This window comes from Peromyscus maniculatus, chromosome 21, assembly GCF_049852395.1.
Source record: "Peromyscus maniculatus bairdii isolate BWxNUB_F1_BW_parent chromosome 21, HU_Pman_BW_mat_3.1, whole genome shotgun sequence".
NCBI classification, from domain to species: domain Eukaryota; kingdom Metazoa; phylum Chordata; class Mammalia; order Rodentia; family Cricetidae; genus Peromyscus; species Peromyscus maniculatus.
The window spans coordinates 30,142,642-30,167,812 of record NC_134872.1 but is presented as its reverse complement, the minus strand read 5'-3'; the positions used below and the strand labels follow the sequence as shown (position 1 = coordinate 30,167,812).

Below are 25,171 nucleotides of genomic sequence, written 5' to 3'. Positions count from 1 at the left end.
GGTAGCTGTGGCTTGTTCTGTCGCTCTGATCTTCCAGTGTACACCCCAATAACTGGCCTCAGGTTTTATTTTATTAATAAGAACTTTTAAGATTCATGCTACAGAGGATGGCTTGGAAGGAGGGAGGAGGGGGGATCTGTGGGTGGTAGGTAGAGTGAGTAGAAAATTTCTTAATAAAGAAAAATGAAAAGAAAAAAATTAAGGGACTAGAAGAATGACAAGCTTTCCTAACAAAATATGGAAATTATGTTTACTAAAAATCATAGAAGAAAATTTCAACACAGGGGGTGTCCAACAGTGCCTGATATATAGTGGTATATGTGGAACAGTGGTGATGATGATCATGTTATAAAGAAAACTCTGTGTGTGTGTGTGTGTGTGTGTGTGTGTGTGTGTGTGTGTGTATGTGTGTGTGTGTGTATGTGTGTGTGTGTGTGCTGTTGTAGTGATGGATTAGAGAGTGTGCTGCAGTGCCATGCCCTGCAGTGAAGGTGAAGATCTGGTGTATTTCTGAAGTGTGTTAAGATGACAGAAGTGAATTGGGGTGAGTGGGTGTTCAGTGGGGCCTGATATCAAGCAGTGCACCTAGGACTTGAGAAATAGGGAAATGGAGTATAGCAAGGCTGCATATAGCAGTTTTGTGGGGGTTATGGGCCAACAGGGCCTGATACATAGAAGTTCATGTGTCCTGCCCACTCCCTTGAAAATACCCACACACACTGCTAGGTTAGTAATAATAATAGCATTGGTATGCATACCATTCCATATGCAACCTGCACCTATAATACTGCATACACTATGTTTTAAGTCCCTGCAGCACACCACTCTGCTTCCCAGTACACACTGCTCAGTATAATTGCAACTGGACAAGGCCTGACTCACCAAGTATAGGGAACACTGAGATAAGATGAGGTCTGTACATGGGCAAGAAAACATGGCTATTACTCTGGGAATATATTGGTGTCATTAGGCAGATACATTCGTGAGCCATGGGAGTTTACTGCTGGAGCTGAGTCTGAGCACTTTTGAATGTCTGGCAGATCCAGTGCTGGGTGGTGAGTAGGATAACCCAGGTTCAGGGACTATGTCAAGAAAGGACTGATGCACCTTTGATGGAAGCAGACTGCCCATGAGTAAAGCCCTGACGGAAAGGCATGTTATTGTGTGTACCTTTCCTGCTCTCACCCAGCAGCCTACTCCACAGCTTTTCCATTGCTGGGGCCCCAGGGAAGGTAAACCACTTCTGACACCAGTGGGCTCTGGAAACCACCTGGTGAGACTTAAGGAGGACAGCTCCACAGAGATGCAAACCCCAGTAAAGCAATGTGGAATGTCATCGCCATTGACCATCCTCTGTGTCTCGACCACAGAATACCTACTTTCCTACCTTGGTTTTCCTGCATACTGTGTAGACATTCAATGTCATAGGTTAGTGACCAAGACCTCACAGGGAAAATGACACCCAAATGATGTTGATTCTCCATGGACTGTAAGAATGAAGCCAAATGTAAAACCAAGGCCAAAGAACAAGTGGCCTGTACAAATGACTATGAGATCTCATGATCCCTGGTTCACTGCCCAGCAGAGAGAACCAGATGCAATCCATAGCATAGGAACTCTATGGGAGTAAAAGCTCAGCAGAGTAGTGAGATTAGATGAAGGTAAAAGATTTCCATAGCAGTCCATGCCAAGGACACTGCGTGGGTAAGAGGCCTTGTGACTTCATTTCCTGCACTAACACACCTCTGTACTTAGTTTGAAGAGGAAAGACCTAGAAGTCTCAAAGGATGTGTAGGTTAAGTTGCTCAAGGTCACAGATCTAAGGTGCTTTGCCCCCTTAATCTTTTTTTAATTAATTTATTTTTATTTAATTTTTTTTAAATTTTACATATAGCAACCCCTGTTCCTCCTCCCTCCCCTTCTCCTGCTCCCTCCTACCTCTCCTCCATCCTGCTTTCATCCCCTCCTCATGGGGGTAAGGCCTCCCTTGGGTAGTCAACACAGGCTGGCATACCAAGTTGAGGCAGGGCCAAGCCCCTCCCCGCTGCATCAAGGCTTAAGTAAGGCATTGCATCAGAGGGAATGGACTCTGAAAAGCCAGTTCCTGTACCCGGGATAAGTCCTGGTCCCATTGCCAGGGGACCCACAAACACATCAAGCACACAACTGTCACCCACATTCAGAGGGCCTAATGCAGTCGCATGCAGGTTACTCAGCTCTCAGTCCAGAGTCCATGAGCTCCCACTACCTTGAGTCAGCTGTCTCTGTGGGTTTTCCTATCATGATCCTGAACTCCACCACCAGCTTTCTCCTATAATCCCTCCTCCCTCTCTTCAACTCTAGTCCAGGAGCTTTGCCAAGAACTTGGCTATGCAGTCTTGGTGCAGGAAGGAGGGACTTGAACCTGCCTCAACTGAATGTACCAGGCTCTGCTGACTCCCCATGGAGACCTTGCCTTGGAGGACTTGGGAATGGGGGGTGGGTTGGGGAGGAAGGCTGGAGGGCAGGAGGAGGAAGGACAAGGGAATCTGTGGTTGGTATGTAAAATGAATAGAAAAAATCTCTTAATAAAAACAAAATTTATTTAGAAAAAAAAGAGAACTTGGCTATGGGTCTCTGCATCTGATTCCATCAGTCACCGGATGACAATTAGGGTGGACACCAATCTGAGTACAGGGGAAGACTAGTTCAAACACCCTGTCCACCACTGCTATGAGTCTTAATTGGGGACATCCCTATGAGTTCCTGGGGATGAGTTCTTAGCTCCAGATTTCTCCCCTTGTGGAATGACTCATCCCTAACAGGCTTGAGGGCCAGCTGGCCCAAACCAGTAGTAAAAAGATACTTTCTGAAAGCCAACCTGGGTCTGCCTAAAGGCCTTAGCAACAGCAGCTGAGACATGATCTGGAGATGACCTGGACGAATGAGAGGCAGCCATGTCACACCAGCAGATGCATATTCATCAGACCTTCCCCCAGGGTGAGGTGGAGGGTATATAAGGCTTGCCTCTTCCTGAATAAACTGAGCTTGTTGTTTCAACATTCTCCCAGAGTCTGTGTGGTTTGACTTTGCACCTACTTGACCCCATCCCCCAAAGGGAACAATAGCACAGGACCCTGCCACACTCCCTAACCCCTTAATGGTTCACTCTGTCAAGATATCTCTTTCATTGTTCTCCCTCTCGACCTCTCCCTCAGCTCGGCAATCTTGAACCCTCATGTTCCCACCTCACATCCCCTTCCCTCTACTCCCCCCTCCCAGTTTACCCAGGAAATCTTAACCCTTTCCCCTTTCCTCAGGTGATCCATACATGTCCCCCTTAGGGTCCTCCTCTTTACCTGGCTTCTCTGGGGTTATGGATTACAGCCTGGTTATCCTTTGCTTTGCATCTAATATTCACTTATGAGTGAGTACATACTGTGTTTGTCTTTCTAGGTCTGGGTTAACTCACTCAGGATGATTTTTTTTCCTACTTCCATCTATTAGCCTCCAAATTTCATGATGACATTGTTTTTTACTTCTCCACTGTGTAAATGTACCACATTTTCTTTATCCATTCTTCAGTTGAGGGGCTCTAAGTTGTTTCCAGGTACATCTGGCTATGATGAATAATGCTGCTATGAAAATAGTGAGCCAATGTCCTTTGTGGTGTGGTTGAGCATCTTTTGGGTATATGCCCAATAGTAATATTGCTGGGTCTTGAGATAGGCTGATTCCCAATTTTCTGAGATACTGCCATACTGATTTCCAGAGTGGCTGTACAAAATTGCACTCCCACCAGCAGTAGAGGAGTGTTCTCCTTTCTCCACATCCTGTCCAACATAAGCTGTCATCAGTGTTTTTTATCTTAGCCATTCTGGCAGACCTAGATAGTATCTCGGAGTTGTTTTGTACTTGCATTTCCCTGATGGCTAAGGATTTTGAGTAACTACTTATATGTCTTTCAGCCATTTGAGATTCTTTTGTTCAAAATCTCCATTTAGATCTGCACCCCACTTTTTAAATGATTAGATATGGTGATATTTATTTGTACTGAAATGTGATTTTAATTTTATGTTAATAAATAAAGTTGCCCTGGGGTCAGAGCTATTAGAGTCATAGCAAGAGCGTGGTGGTTAAAAGAGCTAGGTAGATTTCTGTGTGTTCAAGGATACAGCCAGTATAGGAGACATACGCCTTTAAGACCTGGAGGGCGGTACTTACAGGCAGTGACAAGGCAGTCATGTGGTTGGGTTTACAACCAATGAGAAGGCAGAACAGAAAGACTATTTAAAGACAGACAAACAGGAAGAAGCTCTCTCTCGGGGAAGTTAGGAGTACTGCAGGAGGTAAGATTTTATCTCTGAGCTCTGACCTCTCAGCTTTCTCTTTTACATTGGCTCTGTGTTTCTTATTTTAATAAGACGATTGGTTACATCTACAATTAGATATTTTGATGTCTAGTTTCTTGAGTTCTTTATATATTTTAGAGATCAGTCCTCTGTCAGATATGGGTTTGGTAAAGATCTTTTCCCATTCTGCAGGCTGACATTTTGTCTTATTGACAGTGTCCTTCACCTTACAGAAACTTAAGGTTACTTCCCACTTTCTCTTCTATCAGGTTCTATGTAACTGAATTTATGTTGAGGTCTTTGATCCACTTGGACTTGAGTTTTGTGCATGGTGATAGATATGGAACTTTGTGAATTCTTCTATATGTTGATATCCAGTTATGCCAGTACCATTTGTTGAAGTTGCTTTCTTTTTTCCATTGTATAATTTTGGCTTGTTTGTCAAAAATCAGGTGTTCATAGGTGTGTCAGGGTTTTCAACTTGATTCCATTGATCCACGTGTCTGTTTTTATTACTATAGCTCTATAGTAGAGCTTGAAGTCAGGGATGGTAATGCCTCTGGAAGTTCTTTTATTGTACAGGATTGTTTTGGTTATCCTGGGTTTTTTGTTTTTCCATATGAGCATTGTTCTTAAAATGTCTGTGAAGAATTGCATTGGGATTTTGATGGGGATTGCATTGCATCTGTAGATCGCTTTTGGTAAGATTGCCATTTTTACTATGTTGATCCTACCTACCCAAGAGCATAAGAGATCTTTCCATTTTTTGATATCTTCTTCAATTTCTTCCTTCAAAGACTTAAAGCTCTTGTCATACAGGTCTTTCACTTATTTAGTTAGAGTTACCTCATGATATTCTATATTATTTGTGGCTATTGTAAAGGGTGATGTTTCTCTGATTTCTTTCTCAGCCCATTTATCATTTATATATAGAAGGGCTACTGATTTTTTTTTGAGTAATCTTGTATCCTGCCACTTTACTGAAGGTGTTTATCAGCTGTTGGAGTTCATTGGCAGAATTTTTGGGGTCACTTATATATATTATCATATCATTTGCAAAGAGTAAAAGTTTGACTTCTTCCTTTCCAATTTGTATCCCTTAATCTCCTTTTGCTGTCTTACTGCTCTAGCTAGACCTTCAATTACTATATTGAGTAAGTATGGAGAGAGTGGACATCCTTGTCTTGTTCCTGATTTTAGTGGAATCACTTTGAGTTTCTCACCATTCAGTTTGATGTTAGCTGTTGGCTTGCTGTACATTGCATTTATTATGTTTAGTTATGTTCCTTGTATCCCTGTTCTCTCCAAGACCTTTATTATAAAGGGGTATGAATTTTATCAAAGGCTTTTTACCTAGGAGAAGTAGACAACAGAAAATAATCAAATTGAGGGCTCAAATCAATGAAACAGAAACAAAGAGAATAATACAAAGAATCAATGAAACAAAGAGTTGGTTCATTGGGGTTTTGAGATGGCTCAGAGATTAAGAGCACTGGCTGCTCTTCCATAGGTGCTGAGTTCAATTCCCAGCAATCATATGATGGCTCACAAGCCTCTATAATTAGATTTGGTGCCCTCTCCTAGCATGTGGGCATATATGCAGGGAGAATGCTGTTAAAATAATAAATAAATAAATAAATAAATAAATAAATAACTTTTTTATAAATTAGAATTGGTTCTTCAAGAAAATCAACAAGGTAGACAAACCCTTATCCAAACTAACCTAAAAGCAGAGAGAGAATATCCAAATTAACAAAATCAGAAATGAAATGGGAGACATAACAACAGACACTGAGGAAATCCAGAGATCATTAGGTCATACTTTGAAAACCTCTACTCCACAAAATTGGAAAATGTGAAAGAAAGGCACAATTTTCTAAATGGGTACCACAACCAAACTTAAATCAATATCAGGCAAACAATTTAAATAGACCTATAACCGCTAAGAAATAGAAGCAGGCAACAAAAGTCTCCCAACTAAAAAAAGGCCAGGATCAGATGGTTTCAGTGCAGAATTCTACCAGAATTTCAAAGAAGAGCTAATATCAATACTCATTCTAATTGTTCCACACAACAGAAACAGAAGGAACATTGCCAAACTCTTTTTATGGGGCTACAGTTACCCTGATTCCCAAACCACACAAAGATGAAACAAATAAAGAGAATTACAGAACAATCTCCCTCATGAATACTGATACAAAAATGCTCAATAATATACTAGCAAGTCAAATCCAAAAACACATCAAAAAAATCATCCAGCATGATCCAGTAGGCTTCATCCTAAAAATGTAAGGATGGTTCAACATACAAAAATTTGTCAATGTAATCCACCATATAAACAAACTGAAAGAAAAAAACACATGCCCCCTTCATCTTGCTCCAGTGTTCCCGAGGGATTCACTGAGGGATGCTGTGATGCTGTGGGACCTGTGAGATTTTGCTCTCAATTTCTAAAAGAACATGAGGTATGGCCAGAAAAGACACATTGGTTTTTTCATTCATCTAGTTAGAAATCCATCAATTCAGACCTTGGGAGTTTGTGTCTTACTTCAGGCAAGTGTTCCCCAATCACAAAGGAAAGACTGGGGCTTTTGTCTTCATCCTCAGTCGGACACCTCTTCAGTACCCTAACTCACACATAGACACAACTGAAGATTCTGACTCAACCTGCATTGATGACTAATGCTACATAGAGAAGACGTCAGAGTCACATGAACTGACAAACTTCCAGTTGACAATTGAAGTCTCATGACCATGAGAGATAGGAGTTGTGGATGTGCTGTGAGATTTAGAGCATCACAATGTCAATGACTGCTCTCCTGTAAACACACCACTCTAAATGTCAACATAAAAGCCTTGACCGTGTACGCAGTTATGGTGAGTTCAGTCTGTAAAAACAAAACCTACTTCAGAGCTGAAGTGAAATTCCATAAAAAAAAAAAACTCACATATATTCAGCAGGAAGCAGATAATGTACCTGTGTCCACTACCCTGGGAAGCTCAGTTTCTCCAGTCTAGCCTTGTAAGTTTTTCTGTTACATTTATTAATAGTATTGAAGTGACAAGGGTCAAAAGAAGGGACTTGATGTGGAATGTCACCACTGTCACACAGGTTTGAATACTTAGTCATCACCAGGCTGTGCTGTTGGGGACACTGTGCATTTTGGCAGATGGGACCCACCAGAAAAATCTTAGGTGACTGGAAGAACAGGAGATGAAAATGCCATGTAACCAACTTCATCACACTCCTGATGTCCACTCCACAAACTTCTCCACATATTGACTTAGGCCCTTGTACATCTGTGGCTAACGCAGCTCTCCTCTCATAAGTAAGTTGTTTAAAGCCATTTGATCACAGCCATGACAAGAATAAGTATCACAAAAAAAAAAAAAAAAAGAATGTGTCACGTTGTTCAGGATAGAAAGGGGCGGGGCTGCAGCTTTTGTGGAGCCGTGATTGGCCCATTGCAGGTGACATCACAAGAACTCACTGTGAAGTAACATAGTTACCACTCCATAGAAGGGGCTACTTGGGGCTGGGTTTTGTCCTTGTACTATAGAAAAGGAGGTGGTTGGTGGATGAGCAACTGGACTCAATCATTTCTCAGAGACTTGGACTTTCCCAACCAGCTGGATCTTGAAAAAGTGAGTTTCCCTGGTTTTCTGTCTGGCTTTTGGTACTTTGTAACCCGAAATTTTTGTCTAATTGTTCTTTATTTTATATCCAGAATCCACTTATGAGTGAGTACATACCATGAATGTCTTTCTGGGTTTGGGTTACCTCACTCAGGATGATTTTTTCTAGTTCCATCCATTTGCCTGCAAATTTCATGCTTTCATTGTTTTTCTCTGCTGAGTAGTATTCCATTGTGTTTATGTACCACATTTTCTTCATCCATTCTTCAGTTGATGGGCATCTAGGTTGTTTCCAGGTTCTGGCTATTACAAATAGTGCTGCTATGAACATAGCATGTATCTTTATGGTATGAATCAGCATTCCTTGGGTATATGCCCAAGAAGGGTATGACTGGGTCTTGAGGTAGTTTGATTCCTAATTTTCTGAGAAACCACCATACTGATTTCCACAGTGGTTGTACAAGCTTGCATTCCCACCAACAGTGGAGGAGTGTTCCCTTTGCTCCACATCCTCTCCAACATTAACTGTCATTGGTGTTTTTGATTGTAGCCATTCTAACAGGTGTAAGGTGGTATCTCAGAGTCATTTTGATTTGCATTTCTCTGATGATTAAGGATGTTGAGCATTTCTTTAAATGTCTTTCAGCCATTTGTGATTCTTGTTTTGTGAATTCTCTGTTTAGCTCTTTAGCCCATTTTTAATTGGATTGTTTAGTATTTTGATGTCTAGTTTCTTGAGTTCTTTATATACCGTGGAGATCAATCTTCTGTCAGATGTGGGGTTGGTGAAGATCTTTTCCCATTCTGTTGGCTGTCTTTTTGTCTTATTGACCGTGTCTTTCACCCTGCAAAAGCTTCTCAATTTCAAGAGGTCCCATTTATTAATTGTTGTGCTCAGGGTCTGTGCTGTTGGTGTTTTATTTAGGAAATGGTCTCCGGTGCCAATGCATTCAAGAGTACTTTCTACTTACTTTTCTATTAAGTTTAGTGTAACTGGATTTATGTTGAGGTCCTTGATATACTTGGACTTGAGTTTTGTGCATGGTGACAGATATGGATCTATTTGTAATCTTTTACATATTGACATCCAGTTATGCCAGCACCATTTGTTGAAGATACTTTCTGTTTTCCATTGTATAGTTTTGGCTCCTTTGTCAAAAACCAGGTGTTCATATGTGCATGGATAATGTCAGGATCTTCAATTCGATTCCATTGGTCTGTATGTCGGTTTTTATACCAGTACCAAGCTGTTTTTATTACTATAGCTCTATAGTAGAGTTTGAGGTCAGGGATGGTGATGCCTCCAAAGGTTGCTTTATCGTATAGGATTGTTTTAGCTATCCTGGGCCTTTTGTTTTTCCATATGAAGTTGAGTATTTTTCTTTCCAAGTCTGGTAACACGAATCTTAAAAGGTCTTATTAATAAAAGCAAACCCAGAGCCAGGTTTTGGGGTAAATGCTGAAAGATTAGAGAAGCAGAACAAGCCATAGCTAACCTCGCCTCACCAATTCCTCAGCTGATCCTATTTCCTTAGACTAAAAGCCACTGTGTCCTCATCTGAATGAATCTCAGCTGAACTGCTGCTCAAAAGCATAAAAGCTTAACCAGGCCCTAGTTCCTGGTTTTCACACCTTATATACCTTTCTGCTTTCTACCATCACTTCCTGGGATTAAAGGCGTGTGTCACCATGCCTGGCTGTTTCCAGTGTGGCTTTGAAATCACAGAGATCCGGATGGATCTCTGCCTCCAACAATGCTAGGATTAAAGGTGTGTGTGTCACTATTTTCTGGCCTCTATATCTATCTAATGGCTGTTCTGTTCTCTGACCCCAGATAAGTTTATTAAGGTGCACAATATATTGGGGGACACAATATCACCACAGTATATGGCATTTATTGATTGATTTTTTGACAGTATTTGTTTTTGTTTTAAAATCTGGATGTATTTTTATTCCTTCATTGACTGAGATTTTCCACTTTTTTCAATCTCATTTCTTTGTCATTTTTGCTATGTTCTGGTTTACTTTATACTATGGTGGTGCGTATGTATACAATGGAGAATCTGATCAGGACTACATAGTCCTTCTGTACTTCACTGTGGTAATATTCACCAGTTCTCTGTCACTTCCCTGCCCATGTCATGTAACCAATACTTCTCATTTCATAAAAATTCATCTTCTTGTCTGAATATGACCTGAGGTTGACAAAAAATGAATATTTTGGGCTTGTGGAATTGGAATGTTTGTTGTAAAACTTTCTTTAGTTCTGTGTTTGTTTCTGGCAGTGGCATTTCATTTCTTTTCGTGGTGACTATGTTCACTTGATGTTGTGACTATACTCTTTGTAAATTTTTGTATGTGGATTGATTCTTGTGTTCCCAGTGAAGGCATCTTGATGATGAAGAATGGTCTTTTTAACGTTTCACTGACTATGAAGTCAAGGATCTAGCACTCTCCCTAAGGATATTCCCATGTTCTTAGTCAATGACCCTGCCAGATATTTGTCTCTTTTCAAGGTGTCTTTACCTGGTTAGAGAGTAAGGACTTTATGAAAAGAGTTTGTTTCATGAAAATATTTGAAAGTATCCCTTCCCTCAGTTTTATGGACTACTGGAATACTTGGGCATCATTACAATTATTTGTTTAGATTGCTGGATTCATCAGGGAGTGTTCCTGGTAACAAGACGGGTTGACTCTTTTGTTCTTTCAGATTGGGTTGCCTAGTTTTATTATTTAAAGTTAACCACTGATTCTTGTATCTTTCCTTGTTGTATGAGTTTGTTTCTTTAGTGGGGAGTGAGGTAAAGATGGGAGGTTATAGAGGGACTGTATGCTAGGAAAGATCCTCCTTCCAGGCAAAAGGACTCTAGTAATAATGGCCACTCAATAGGAGTCTGAAGTAGTTGCATTTCCGCCAGATAAAGTATGTCTCCATGAATTTCAAGACTTCTCTGGGAAGAGGAAGTCCAGCACAACCAAGAAGCAAGCTTATTTAATATGAAGCCTGTGCTACGTGACAGGGGGAGGGATCTGGAATTGAGGCTACTTGCAGTGGTCATAGTTTCTCTGTTTGGGGTGGGTAGGAGAGACACAGTCAATGTGTGACCATATGACAGCAAACAATCTGACTTCTGGAAAGGTCAGGCGGAGTACAGATGGGTAGGTCCCTTCTTTGCTAAGCCCATGTTTATTGATTACCATTCTGTTGTGATAAAAGTTCATAAACATGGAATCTTAAGAAAGAGCACATCTGGCTTAGTTTTGGAGGGATAAGAGCCCATGTTGGTGGGACAGAGGCATGTCAACTACTGTACTCTTGAAAGCAAAAGCAGGAGGCTGAGTGTCACATCCTCAAACTCAAACAGGATAGAGAGAGCAAATGAAGACTATGCTGATTCATCTCAATGACAGGCCCAATGGTGAATTTCTGACACTAAGGGTCTACCATAAAAAGTTCCCCAAACTGTACCATCAACTGTCCTTGTGTGTCCATGTGTTCAAATAACCAGTTTGTATGAGACATCTCTAATCCAAAGTACCACAGGGATTTCGTTAAATGTCAGATGTGTTGAGTACTTGGTTTCTAGTTTGGGAATTTGTGGAGTACATGGATGTGGAGCTAGCTAGAGGATCTGTGCCACTTGAGAATAGAGAACTTCTAATGCAGTGTCACCAGCCACCTAACTACCAGCTCTATAGGCAACAAGATGCTCCCACCACCATAGCCTCACTGTCTCTTGAAAGCCTGTGTACAAATAAACCTTTCTCCCAAGAATTGATTCTGATCTTCGATTTGGTGCCAGCCATGAGAAAAATACTCAGGGCACTGACTGTGTAACAGAACCTGATCCAAAGCATGCTCAGTTCTGACAAGCCATGATTGGTCAGTTGCTTGTGGTGACATCACAAGGAGACATTATGAAGAATGCTAGCAACTAGTCCATGTTAGGCACTCCTGCATTGGGCTCCTGTCCTTGTATCTTGGAGTAGCTGTTGGTTGCCTACAGAACAGATGGACTTAAAGACAGACTAGGAATCTCTAATCTACTGGAGTTTATTTCCAGTTTGTTGATTTTGGTCCCAGGGATTAAGGTTTGCTATTTTGTGTTTACAGTAATGTTATTTGTTTACATCCTAGGTTTGATTTGTGACCATCTTATCTATTTCTTCATTATTACCCAATTTCCTATTTCAAAATTCATTTAATCTTTACTTTTTAAATTTGGTTTCAATTTTCTTTAGTTAGAGCATGTGTTACTGTATTCCACCCATAGCAATTTCATTATAACATTCCCATACATGCCTGTATTAACACTTTGGTCATACCCTGCTGCTCTATTTCACTTCCTCCACTTTATCTCTGTGACTAATACTTTCTTTTATAAGGACTCAACCCTCTTCTTGTTCACATCCACAGGAGAAAAATGTCATATTTCTCTTTCTAGAATTGTTTTGTTTCATATGATATCATATCTAATTCTAGCTCTTCTGTATAGCAGAAAGTTCAGTGGTCATTGTGTCGAGTATGTACTCTTCCCCAGAATCTGAACATATGCTATACTATTGTTCAGTTTGCTTATGTAACTTATCCTCTGGATTTTTCTTGTATTTCTTAACCTCTGAGCCATCTTTCCAGCCCTAAAAGAATAACATCTTTTTTAAAGATTTATTTATTTATATGTGTACAGTGTTCTGCCTGCATGTATGCCTGCAGCCAGAAGAGGGCACCAGATCTCATTATAGATGGTAGTGAGCTACCATGTGTTTGCTGGGAATTGACCTCTGGTAGAGCAGCCAGTGCTCTTAACCTCTGAGCCATCTCTCCAGCCCCCTGGATTTTTCTTTTATTTCTAGATCCTTAAAAGCATCATTAGGTTGTATGGGATATCTCAGACTTCAAGACAGAGAATTCAAGCCTATGAACGTCCATCCTAAAACTATATTAATTTTTTTTCCAGAAATGTGTGTGTCCCTGAAACTTCCTATAAAATACAGTGACTGAATTAAGCTGCATATCATGGCTAGCCTCTGGGAAGAGGACATCTTTGAAAAGGATGTCCAGATCTTAACAACTCTATATTGTAGTGCATTCAGGGAGGTGATGCTTGCCTGCCACCTCCCCACAGATGCACGGGGTGGCTGTCAAAATCCTCCAAGCCCTCCCTGCCCCCAGAGTACTCTGTATTCTTGGATACAGGTTGAGATCTCTTCATTTGCTATTCCCATTACTTGGTCATCAGAATGAACACCTAGTTTCTCTGAAGACCCTAGCATTCCCCATGGTAGGACCACTCTGCAAGGGCAGACAAGGTACTCCTGCCATTGGTGATGTTCTCTCTGCTCTGTATCCTGGAATGGCCATCTCTCTTCTTTTCCCAAGGGCCTAGACCTAAGAATCTCCATGAAGTGGCCAATGTACTACCATGAACCATGTGATGCTTACTACAAGGGAAGCCTGGACACTGGGAGGCAGGGAAGCCTGGACACTGGAAGGCAGGGAAGCCTGGACACTGGGACACAGGAGGAGCCATCAAAACGGAGCAGAATAGTTGTGGAAGGATCAGGCTCTCGTTGGGCTGGGTTGTCTAGGATTCCTTTTGGAATAGGAATAGAAGGATACAAAAGCTAGAGAAAGAATATGTATGATAGAGATGGAAAATGCAGTTCAAGAAAGGACAAGATCAGAAAATGCACAGTGGTCCAGTTATTACGCAGCAAAGTCTCCTATGGCAGAGTCTCATTGGGACAGACCCCAACACACATAGCCAATCAACTCATCCCAGAAACAGAAACCACAATAGACAAGAAAATCTATTAACCAATGTCTAGGATCAATGACTTTTTTCTTGGGATTATTGAGCCTACAGATGAGGAGTTACAAGGAGCAAGGGTAAGTCAACAGCCGTTCGATCACTAAAAAGCCAGGCCACCTTGTGTGAAAATCTAGAAAACATCAGCCCTGACACTTACTGAGCATCTTGCAGACAGCTCTACACTCAGAATATGTATTTCCAGCAGTTTGGTGGACATTCTCTACATCAGCAAATATTTACTTCTTGTTATACTGCTGCCTATGGGACCTGGAGATTGAACTTTATGCTTTCCAGACCTGTGTACATTTCATTACCAGCTGAGTTCAAGGTCCCTTCACCTCCTTTCTTAATTGCAGCATCTGTTCCACTTTGAAAGGAATGTTGAATTTCTGAGGCAGAGGAAAAGGTCATATTGTATGTCCTCTGAAGCCTTGAGGATAAATGGCAACAGCAGGCAGCAAGTGCACCTCTAAGGATGTAGACTCCATCAGGGAAGCAGGCAGCTCCACTGAAGATACAGAATAGGCAGGCCATCAGCTATAAAGGCAACTGGGTCCAGTCCTACCAGGCTCAGGGCACTTGGCTTATGATAGATGAGTACCTTTTGTACCAAGGACACTAACGCAATGATTAGTGTGTGGTCAGAAACTCCAGACGCCTGAGTCAGGGCCCCATACAGCTGCACTGGATCAAATCTCAAGGCTATGACAGTGACATTGAGTAGTAAGAATCCACTGAGTTCAATTCCCAGGTGCAGAGAATATGCTAGGCCAGGAAGATATGTAATCCCCTTCTCTGCTCTTGACTGATGCCTTTAAGGCACCACTATAGAGACCTGTGAACAAGATACAGATGTGGAGACCTGTGAACAAGTGGAGCCCTGTGAGAACACTGGTTCTGTAAACTCTAACCATCACAAGTATGTCTTCCTGTCTGTTGGTCACCTGGGCATATTATAATATAATAATATAATATAATTTATAATATAATATAATAAATATAAATGTCAGATTGGGCATCTGTATAAAACACCCATCCGGCCAGGCAGCAGTGGCATATGTCTTTAATCCCAGCTCTCGGGAGGCAGAGCCAGGGAGATCTCTGTGAGTTTGAAGCCAGACTGGTCTACAGAGCAAGATCTAGGACAGGCATCAAAACTACAAGGAGAAACCCTGTCTTAGAAAAAGAAAGAAAGAAAGAAAGAAAGAAAGAAAGAAAGAGAGAGAGAGAGAGAGAGAGAGAGAGAGAGAGAGAGAGAGAGAGAAAGAAAGAAAGAAAGAAAGAAAGAAAGAAAGAAAGAAAGAAAGAAAGAAAGAAAGAAAGAAAGAAAGAAAAAACAAAACAAACCACCCATCTGTGGATAAGGAGGAGCATGTAGATCTCTGTACCCACTTAGAAAGCTAGGCATGGTGTCAGGTATCTGTAGCCCTAGGATTGGTGGACACAGAGATAGGAGCACCACAGTGATTCTCGACCAGGCAGTTTATGCATAACGGTATCCTCCAGGTTATGTGAAATTTTCTCTCAAAAGTTAGGTGAAAAGTGATAGAGGAGAATACTGGACTTCATCGACCTCCATCTTCATGATATACTCGAGTGAGCACACCTGTATTGAAAGGCCCACACAAAATACACATAGGCTAGGGGTCGAGAAACTGTGATAGAATATACTGTATGAAAAAAAAAACTATTTTCAAGGAAAGAAAAAATTCTGTTTCAATCCTTATAAAGATCTAGTAATGTGTTTCATTACATTACAATAGTATATTTGAAATAATTACTCATCTTTGTTCTTTTAGTTTCAAAGATAGTTTTAGTAAAACATTTGTTAAATGATTGGTTTGTTCACTAAAGGAGTAATCCTATGGAAACGCAAAAAAATGCAGGACAACTAAAACAATCCTGAATAATAATAAAAAGCCTCAGAAGGTATCACTATCATGATTTCAAGTTGTACTACAGAGCTACAATAATAAAAACAACACATTATGACACAAAAATAGACACAGTGATCAACGAATCCAATTGAAGACCCAGAGACATAAATCCACACACCTATGGACACCTGGGTTTTGATATAAAAGTCAGAAATACACACTGGAAAAAGGCAGCATCTTCAACAAATGGTATTGTTCAAACGATGTCTGCATGTAGAAGAATGCAAATAGATCTATATGTATCACCCTGTGCAAAACTCAAGTCTAAGTAGATCAAAGACCTCAACATAAGACCAGATGCACTGAACCTGACAGAAGAGAAAGTGGGAATTACTTTGAACTCATTGGCACAGGAAAAGACTTTCTGAACAGAACACTGTTAAAACAGGCACTAAGATCAACAACTAACAAATGGGACCTCAGAAACTGAGGAGCTCCTGCAAGGTGAAGGACACTATCATTTGAACAAAATGGCAGCCTACAGAAATGGGAAAAGATTTTTTACCAACTCCACATCTGACAGAGGACTAATATACAAAATATATAAAGACCTGAAAAGACTAGATATCAAAAAACCAAACAATCCAAAGTAAAACTGAGATACAGATCTAACCAAGGATTCCCAATAGAGGAATATCAAATGGCTGAGAAACAAAGAAATGTTCAATATCCTTAGCCATCAGGGAAATGAAAATCAAGATTACTTTGAGATTTCATCTAATAACTGTCAGAATGGCTAAGATCAATAACACAAGTGACAGCTTGTGATAGCAAGGACAAGGAGCAAAGGGAATACTCCTCCATTGCTGGTAGGAGTGCAAACTTGAACAGCCACTGTGCAAATCAATACAACAGCTCCTCAGAAAGTTGGGAATCAATCTATCTCAAGACCCAGCTATACCACTCTTGGGTGTATACCCAAAGGGTACTCCATCCTACCACAAAGACACTTGCTCAACTATGTATTACACAGCAGTTGAAAAAAATTATATCACAACCAGCCAGTGGTGGTGCACTTTTAATTCCAGCACTCGGGAAGCAGAGACTGGCATATCTCTGTGAGTTCAAGACCAACCTGGTCTACAAAGTGAGTTCTAGAACAGCCAAGGCTACACAGAAAAACCCTATCTCAAACTGCCTCCCAAAAATGACATCATAAAATTTGCAGGAAAATGGATAGAACTAAAAAAAAATCAGCCTGAGTGATGTAATCCAAACCCAGAAAGATAAATATGGTATATATTCATTATAAGTGTGTATCAACTGCTACATAACTAATGATCAAGCTACAATCCACAGATGCAGAGAAGCTAGGTAAAGAGAAGGCCTCTGGGGAAGTGCATGGAGCTATCTGGGAAGGGGAAATAGATTTTGCTGCAGGTGGACTGGGGACAGGTAGAGACAGGAATGGAAGGAATCAGGTAGAGGCATGGAGAGAATATGGGGACAGGTAGCTGGAACTGTCCAAAAAAATCTCCCTGAGGCTAAAGTGAAGAGATTTGAATTAATTCTGTCTCAAAGCAGCCTAATATTGACTGTTGTGTGGTTATTACTGGTCACTCTTATGCAGATTTATAATGAAAAGGAGCAAGCAGAGCAAGGAAAAATATAAATGTACAGTCTGAGAAGAAAAGGAGCACCAAGAAGTGGAATGGAGCTAAGTCCTGCCTTCAAGGAGATAAACAGATTAAGAAATGGAGAGAGGGGGATCTGTGGTTGGTATGTAAAATGAATAAGAAGTTCCTTAATAAAAAAAATTAAATAAAACAAAATAAAAAAATTGAATAAAGGGAGTAGTGACCTCAGGGCAGGATCCCATCCAGTGAACTTTCCAACTTTTGAAAGTAATTAAAGAAAAGCTTAGAGCCAGGTTTGGTGGTGCATGCCTTTAATCCTGGCACTCAGAAGGCAGAGACTGGTGGAGCTCTGAATTTGAGGCCAGCCTGGTTAACAGATCCAGTTTCAGGATAGCCAAGCTTAGGCAGTAAAGGAAACCATCAAAACCAGAAAGTTGGTAGAGATGTAATTTAACAAGGCGGGGAGGGGGGGGGTTCAGCCCCAGCAAGCAGCAGAACTTGGCAACTTCAGTCATATGGTTCTAGCTTTAGAGTCAAGGACAGAAGAAAAGCGTTATAGAATCTCCCTCTACAACTAAGGAGGCCAGGCATGTGTTAAGGGTGTCTCTGAATGGAGGCCTAGAAAGACCATTGCTTGAAGCTGTGAAGTTGAAGGCTAGATTGCCTTTGAGACTCCAAGATGTTGGAAATGCCAGAGCCAGGGGATACCTGCTGAGGAAAGCTGCTAACAGAGAGTAGAACCAGCCTAAGAGAAATATACAGTCAACAAAGCTGTAAGGAGTTAAGAGATCTGAAGAACACATTGACATCAGACATGGAGATACAGAGCTTGGAATTTGCCCAGCTGGTTTTTGGTCTTGCTTTTGTCTGGTATTTCCTCACCCTACTCCCTCCCTACCTGCTGGAATTGAAATGTATATCCTATGCCATTATATGTTGGAAGTAAATAATCTATTCTTTGATAAGAGATTTTATGAATCTCAGAAGGAACTTTGAACCTTGGACTTTTAAACATTACTGATACAGTGATAGACTATGGGAACTTTTGAAGTTGGACTAAAGACATTTTGTATTATATTTTACAAGCTTGTGGGGGCCAGGGAGTAGAATGTAGTAGTCTGAATGCAATTGGCTCCCATAAGCTCCTAGGGAGTGGCACTATTAGGAGGTGTGGCTTTGTTGGAATAGGTGCGGCCTTGTTGGAGGAAGTGTGTCAGTGTGGAGGAAGTGTGGAGGTGGGCTTTGAGGTCTCATATATGCTCAGGCCATGCCAGTGAGACAGACCACTTCTTGCTGCCTGCACAAGATATATAACTCTCAGCTATCTCTCCAACATCATATCTACCTGCATGCTGCCATGTCCCACCATGATAATAAGGGACTAAGGGACTGAACCTCAGAAACTGTAAAGTCATCCAACTAAATGTTATCCTTTACAAGAGTTGCGTGATTATGGTGTCTCTTCACAGCAATAGAAACCCAAGACAATATGTAATATATATGCACACACAACCTGAGGAATACATTTTTGTTGTTTGTGTTTATATGGTTTCAGGGATGACCACTCTGTGTTAGACAATGAATAAGGGGGTTTAACCCTGGGAGAGGTTAATCATCCTTCTTTCAGCAGTCATTAGTTGACTGTAGTTCTTTGTCTAGGGGTGTCTCTTCTACATAAACATGTCCTTCAATACTGCCATTTTCCCCATCTTGTTTATACAGCCATTTTAGAAGAAACTGTTTCACAGCAAACTTCCTGGTATTCTAATGCTCACAACCTCACTTCCATAATGGTACCTGATCGTAGACACAGGAGCTGGGATGTAGATGTATCCATTGGTGCTCGGCTCCTCACGACCACTGGCTTATTTCTGCATTGTGTCCAGTTGTGGTTTTCTGTGATGGTCTCCATTTTCCGTAAAGAGAAGAGTCTTAGGTGAGGGGTGGTAGCTTCACTTACCTGTGGGTATGAGGATGGTTTAAATATAAGAAGGAATTATGCTGGTCTAGAAAACTAGTGGCAGTAGATTCCTTTCTAAGGTCCATGGCTTCACTAGCTCTGGGAAGCTACTCTGACTAAAAGCAGCTTATGAAAGAATTTATACTGACTTACAGTTTTATCTTCAAAAGCAAAAATCAAGCAGAGAGAATGAGCAGGAAGTAAAGCAAGGCCCTAAGTGCTCAAAGTTCATCCTTAATTACATACATCTTCCAGAAAGGTTCCACCTTTTACAATTGCCTCAAACAGTGTCACCAGATGGGGACCAAGTGTTCAAATATGAGAACCTATGGGGAGACATTTGTTATTCAAACCACCACACCCTCTAACCCATTTTCCTTCATCCCTCTGACCCCATCCCCACTGAAATCTTTACTTCAGAGTACCTGCCCCATTTTTTTAATGTCACTTTGTGTTCCACTATGCCCCTAATTATATTTTTTACTTGTGTTGCAAGGTCACAGGTCTCCATATAGCTCTTTCATTCAGCCTTCATTTTGGTTAAGCCTTTTTCTCAGTTCCTCACTTCTCCATCCTCCACTCCTCTCCATGTTTTATCCTAGTTTTATCCACTCCCTAGTCCAGTGGTTCTCATCCTGGAGGTCGTGACCCCTTTGAGGTCAAATGACCCTTTCACAGGGGTGGCATATCAAATATGCACACTGTGATTCAGAACGGCAGCAAAATTACAGTTATGAAGTAGCAACAAAGTAATTTTATGGTTGGGAGTCACTCTGACATGAGAAACTGTATTAAGGGTCACAGCATTAGGAAGGTTGAGAACCACTGATCTAGTGCATCTCTATTTTTGTTTTACTGTATTTATATTTATTATCTCCTTTCTCTTAATATGTGTGCTCCCTAATTACTTGGCTTCTACATGTATTCCAAGTTAAACACATGAAAAAAAAAGATTAAAAGCTAGGAGCCACATATGAGAAAGAACAATGTGTACACTTTTTCTGAACCTTATTCTAGCATATATATTTTTTTAGTTTCATTTATCAGCAAACTTCAAAACTTTTTCTTTACAGCTAAATAACATTCCACTCCATAAATGTACTACATTTTCCTTATCTCTTCAACAGCTGATGGAAATATACTTTGATACTTGTCATAGTTACACTTTCTATTGCTGTGAAGAAACACTGATTATGGCAACTGGAAAACATTCAATTGGGACTGGCTTACAGTTCAGAAATTTAGTCCATTGTCGTCATGGTGGGAAGCATGGCAACATGCAGGCAGACATGGTGCTGGAGATGTAGCTGAGAGTTCTACATTTGGATAGGAACACAACAGGAAGAGTGAGACACTGGGCCAGGCTTGAGCTTCTGAGTCCTCACAGTCCAACCCCAGTGACACACTTCTTCCAATAAAGCCACACCTACTCCTAAAAGACCACACCTCCTAATAGAGCCACTCCCTGAGCCTATGGGGACCATTTTCATTCAAAACACTACTTTCTAGCTATGTGACTCAAGTAGCAATTAACAAGGATATGCAAGTATCTGTACAGTAGGATTAAAGTCCTTTGATGATTTCCCCATGAGTGGTATTGCTGGGTTACATTATGGTAGTTCTATTTATAGTCTTTTTTAGAAGCCTCCAGCCTGATTTCATAGTATTTGTACTAGTTTATGCCTCTACCAACAGTGTATAAGGGTGTCCCTTTCTGTACATCCATAGCAGTATGGCTTGTCACTTGTATTCTTGATCATAGTCATTCTGCCTGGAGTGACATGGAATCTTGAAGCAGCCTTAATCTCTGTTTCCTTGATAGCCAAGGACATTGAATATTTTGAAAATGTTTACTAGCTGGCTATTGTCCACACCTTTAATCCCAGCATGTGGAAGCCAGAGGCAAGTGGATATCTGTGAGTTTCAGGCCAAGACTGGTCTGCACATGGTGAGTTCCAAGACAGTCAAGAGCTACATCATGAGGCCCTGTCTCAAAAAAAAAAAAAGTTTACTAGCCATTTGTACTTCTTTTTGTAATTTTTTTAAAGATTATGATTGCGGGCACCTGTGTAAAAAAAAAAAAAAAAAAAAGCTGTGAACTTACAGTGAAGTATATGGATGGAGTGCAGAATGTTCTTTCCAGAAGGAAGCCTTCTAGAGAGGATTGTATAAACTATAAATGGATGCACTTGAAAGCAAGGATATCCAGAGAATGGCATGGCATGTGCACACTATCTCTATGGAAAAGGCAAAGGCCTGAGAGGGACAGTCTTGGCTCTTTTCACATGACCAAAGATGATAAGACACACCACCTGTTGTATTCCCTCAATGCACTTGTATTTGCTTAACTGTAAAAGTCACCTCGTGTTTTGCTTGCTTTAAGAATAAAAAATGGGGGGGGGAGCTGGAGAGATGGCTCAGAGGTTAAGAGCACTGGCTGCTCTTCCAGAGGTCCTGAGTTCAATTCCCAGCAACCACATGGTGGCTCACAACCATCTGTGATGAGATCTGGTGCCCTCTTCTGGCATACATGCAGACAGAACACTATATATGTAATAAATAAACAAATTTTTAAAAAGATTGAAAATGTGAAGTACACTACTCTTAAGTCTGGAGTCCCCTGATTATCCCTGTAGATCTTTTCACGTAACTTTCAATCTGAAGAAATTTAGCCTCCCTGGTCAGGGAAGGTAAACAATAATTACACTTCTCCCTTCCCTTTCCTCCCTCCAAACCCTTCCAATATAACCTTCCTTGCTCTCCATCAAATTCATGGCTTCTTTTCTCATTAACTATTATTGCATGCATATATGAATATACATATATACATGTATATTTCTAAATATAACCTCTTCAGTCCATGTTACTTGTATGGATGTTTTCAGGGCTATTTGGTACTGGACAACCGATTGGTGTGCTCTTCCCTGGGGAGGACCACCTCTCCTGCTCCCAGCTTCCCTCAATTGACTGTAGTTCTTTATGTGGAGCTGAGACCTCCTGGGCTCTTCTCCGCCCAGGTTGGCAGAGCCATTGGTGTCATCCCTGTTCAATCTTGGGCAGTCATGTTGGTGAGACTTTATGGGCATAGCTTCTGACCTAACTAGGAGACACCACCTCACAGCAAACTTCCTGATGCTCTGGCTCTTTACAGTCTTCCCACCCCCTCTTCCTCAATTTCCCCTGAGCCTTAGATGTGGGAGTGTTTTATACATGTATCCATTGGGACTGAGCTCCATAACTCTGCATATTGATTGACTGTGTTTTTTCCGTAGTGGTCTCCATATGTTGTAAAGAGAAGTTTCCTTGATAAGGGCTGAGGACTACACTTATCTGTGGGTATAAGGACAAATATTTATAGGTTGTTGTTAAGGGATGATGCCGGTTTAGCAAATTAGTGATTGTAATAACCATGACCTCACTAGCACTGAGTCAGGTTGTTTTCTAGTACCAGGCATGGCCGCCCTCTTGTTGAGCAGGTCTTAAGTCCAATTAGTCCAATTAAGTCCAAGGTATAAGTGCCACTCATGCACCCTGGTTATTATGCCATGCTGGTTGATGTGGTTCACAGGTGTCATCACTGGGTGTCAGAGTTGGTTGCCTCCCATCTCTGGAAGCTTGTATGGTGCCTTCTGGTACCAAGAAAGCTAATCCACAGGGAACAGAAATTCAGGTCAGTTCCAGCTCAGGGTACTATAGCCATTTTTGTATCACTGGTTCAACAACAGTATCCTCTTTCAGAAATAGTTTCCTTTTCAGATATTTACAAGGGCACAATGCTTTGTACCTTGGGGCTGTTTTTTCTGTTCTCCTTTCTCCCTGCTACAAAGTAGGGAGACCAGTGAGATGTAAGACAGGAAGTTTGGGAGGACACTTTGAGACAAAAACTATTTGGGTCTATGGGAAAATCTCACCTCTGGAGCCAGCTTCTCGTTTACTTTAAATAGCACATGACAATTTACTAACAAAGGGCATTCATTCCACTGTAAAACTGCAGAAAATACCTGTTATTGAAGGATCAGAGAAGTGAGAGAGAAGGAATCCAATTGCTTGCTGTGCTGTGTATTGAGAATGAGGAGTGAGGGGAGGTAATGATCCCCCCACCACTCCGCTCAGAGTATTATCAGGGAAGAAACTTGATTTTGAATGGTGAACCTCTGACATCTTTATATTTTGTAAGATCACGCCACATGGCTTCCAGAACCCATGATCAAGCCAACAAAAATATCTTTATCCATGTGTAAGTTGAGACACTCTCTGGCTATACTTGGGGTGAGGGCCAAACTGCTTGAAGGCCTGAACCTGCAATTAGCGTGTGTCTACACCTGGAAGTAGACATCCTGGAAAAACCTGACCAGTGAATGCCCCTTTGCCTACAAAAATATAACACTATGATTGATACTTCCCACTAGAGGCCACTTGTTCTATCTTCTAGTTTATGTTTAGGCCAGGCTTAACTACAGAAAACTATCAGGCACTTTCTTTTTAAGGCCTAGGTCAGTCTAGGGGTGCTCTGTTACCACTCTATAAGACACCACCACCAATCTATATTGGGATATCCTCCATCTCTTCTTTGCCTTCCTCTCTGAGATTTTTCCCTTCTCCTGCCCTCATCCCCTTGGGCGCAACCAGGACTCTCTGACAGAACCCCTACATCTCTGTGCCCTGCCTTCTCTCATTAGGGATCCCCAGGGAGGGAGCCTGCAGACACTAGTCACTCTTAACTTCCCACAATGGGAACCTGATGGATTTTGTCAGATGAATGCTGGTCCTCAGTTTTCTTCCTCCTTTTCAAACAGCCTTGGACTCCAATCCATGGAATGCTGCCGCCGTCATTTACTGTGGGGTTTCCCTATCTCAATTAATCTAGATAAATCTCTCACAGAGGCTGAAGCTGGTTTCCTAGATGATTCCAGATCCTTTCAAACTGACAATATTAACAAGGACAAAACATTATCTCAGCCAATAAATTAATTTTTTGAAGGGCAGAGTCAGCATGCCAGCATTTTGTAACTCTGATAAATGAGTGGACCCAGATATTTATTCCCAATTACTATTCACGGCACAGCAAATTTTGACAAACATCTGACAGAATTACACCACCTATAAACTATTTGTTCCACATATGGCTGCTAGTTGGGATACTTAAACTTATAAACGATACCTTACAAATGTGGGAAATAAACATAAACGAACATGGGTGCTCAAACCCATCTCTCCGCCCAGGGCGGTCTGAAGCCAGTCGCCTTGCTGGCGCCAGTCCGGGTACCTGCGCACGGGGAACATCCTCCGGGACCACGGCACCGCCCACCCCCGGAAGCGGAAGTGACGCTCCGCGTAGCCTTGGAGACGCGAGGGAAGCGTAGCCCGTGGCCGGATCTTTGACCCGCTCTCGGCTGCGTCAAGAGGCGGAGCAGCCGGGACTCCTGAAGAGGCGGCGGTGGCCGCGGGTCGCTGCGGCGATGGAGGTAACGGTGGGGTCGCGCCGCCCCGCTGGTCTTCGGCGCCGCTCGAGGAGTGGGAGGGCACGGCCGGCACGCTGTCCCCGCCTCCGCCGCTCGGCCCCAGCCGCTGCGCTCCATGGAGCCCGGTGCTGGCGCCAGCCACGGCGATGGCCCCCTGGTTCATGCTCCTGAGGAGGGTCTTCCTCACCACAAGGATTTTTTTTAGCCGCCGGTTGCTCCGGGAATTGGGGTGAACTCTTGTTGCGGTTTTGTTTTGCAGGATCCGGTTCAAGATGGGGTGGCTGCGGCACCCTCCGGAACCGGGAAATCCAAGGTGAGGAGAGCACTCCACTGCCAGGCTCCCTGTATCGCCGAAGGGTAATGAATTGGAAAATTTGGGCACGGGGAGAAGGATTTCTTCTTTAAAAGAAGTAACCTTTCCTCGGGGGTTTCCATTTTAATTTATAATCGCCCAT

At 41.8% G+C, this 25,171-nt stretch overlaps 1 protein-coding gene across 2 annotated transcripts in view; it reads left to right on the top strand.

The window, feature by feature from the left end:
- The first annotated feature begins 7,869 nt into the window (after positions 1-7,869).
- The window catches only part of Gcc2 (GRIP and coiled-coil domain containing 2), a 60,050-nt gene continuing 42,748 nt past the window's right edge, over positions 7,870-25,171 (top strand). The window contains exons 1-3 of one of the 2 annotated variants that reach the window (XM_042266597.2): positions 7,870-7,976; positions 24,478-24,719; positions 24,976-25,029. In XM_042266597.2, the coding sequence (XP_042122531.1) occupies positions 24,714-24,719; positions 24,976-25,029 (60 nt within the window). In that variant the 5' untranslated portion in view covers positions 7,870-7,976; positions 24,478-24,713. The remainder of the gene's footprint in view (positions 7,977-24,477; positions 24,720-24,975; positions 25,030-25,171) is intronic. The other variant, XM_076557231.1, reaches the window with a different exon arrangement.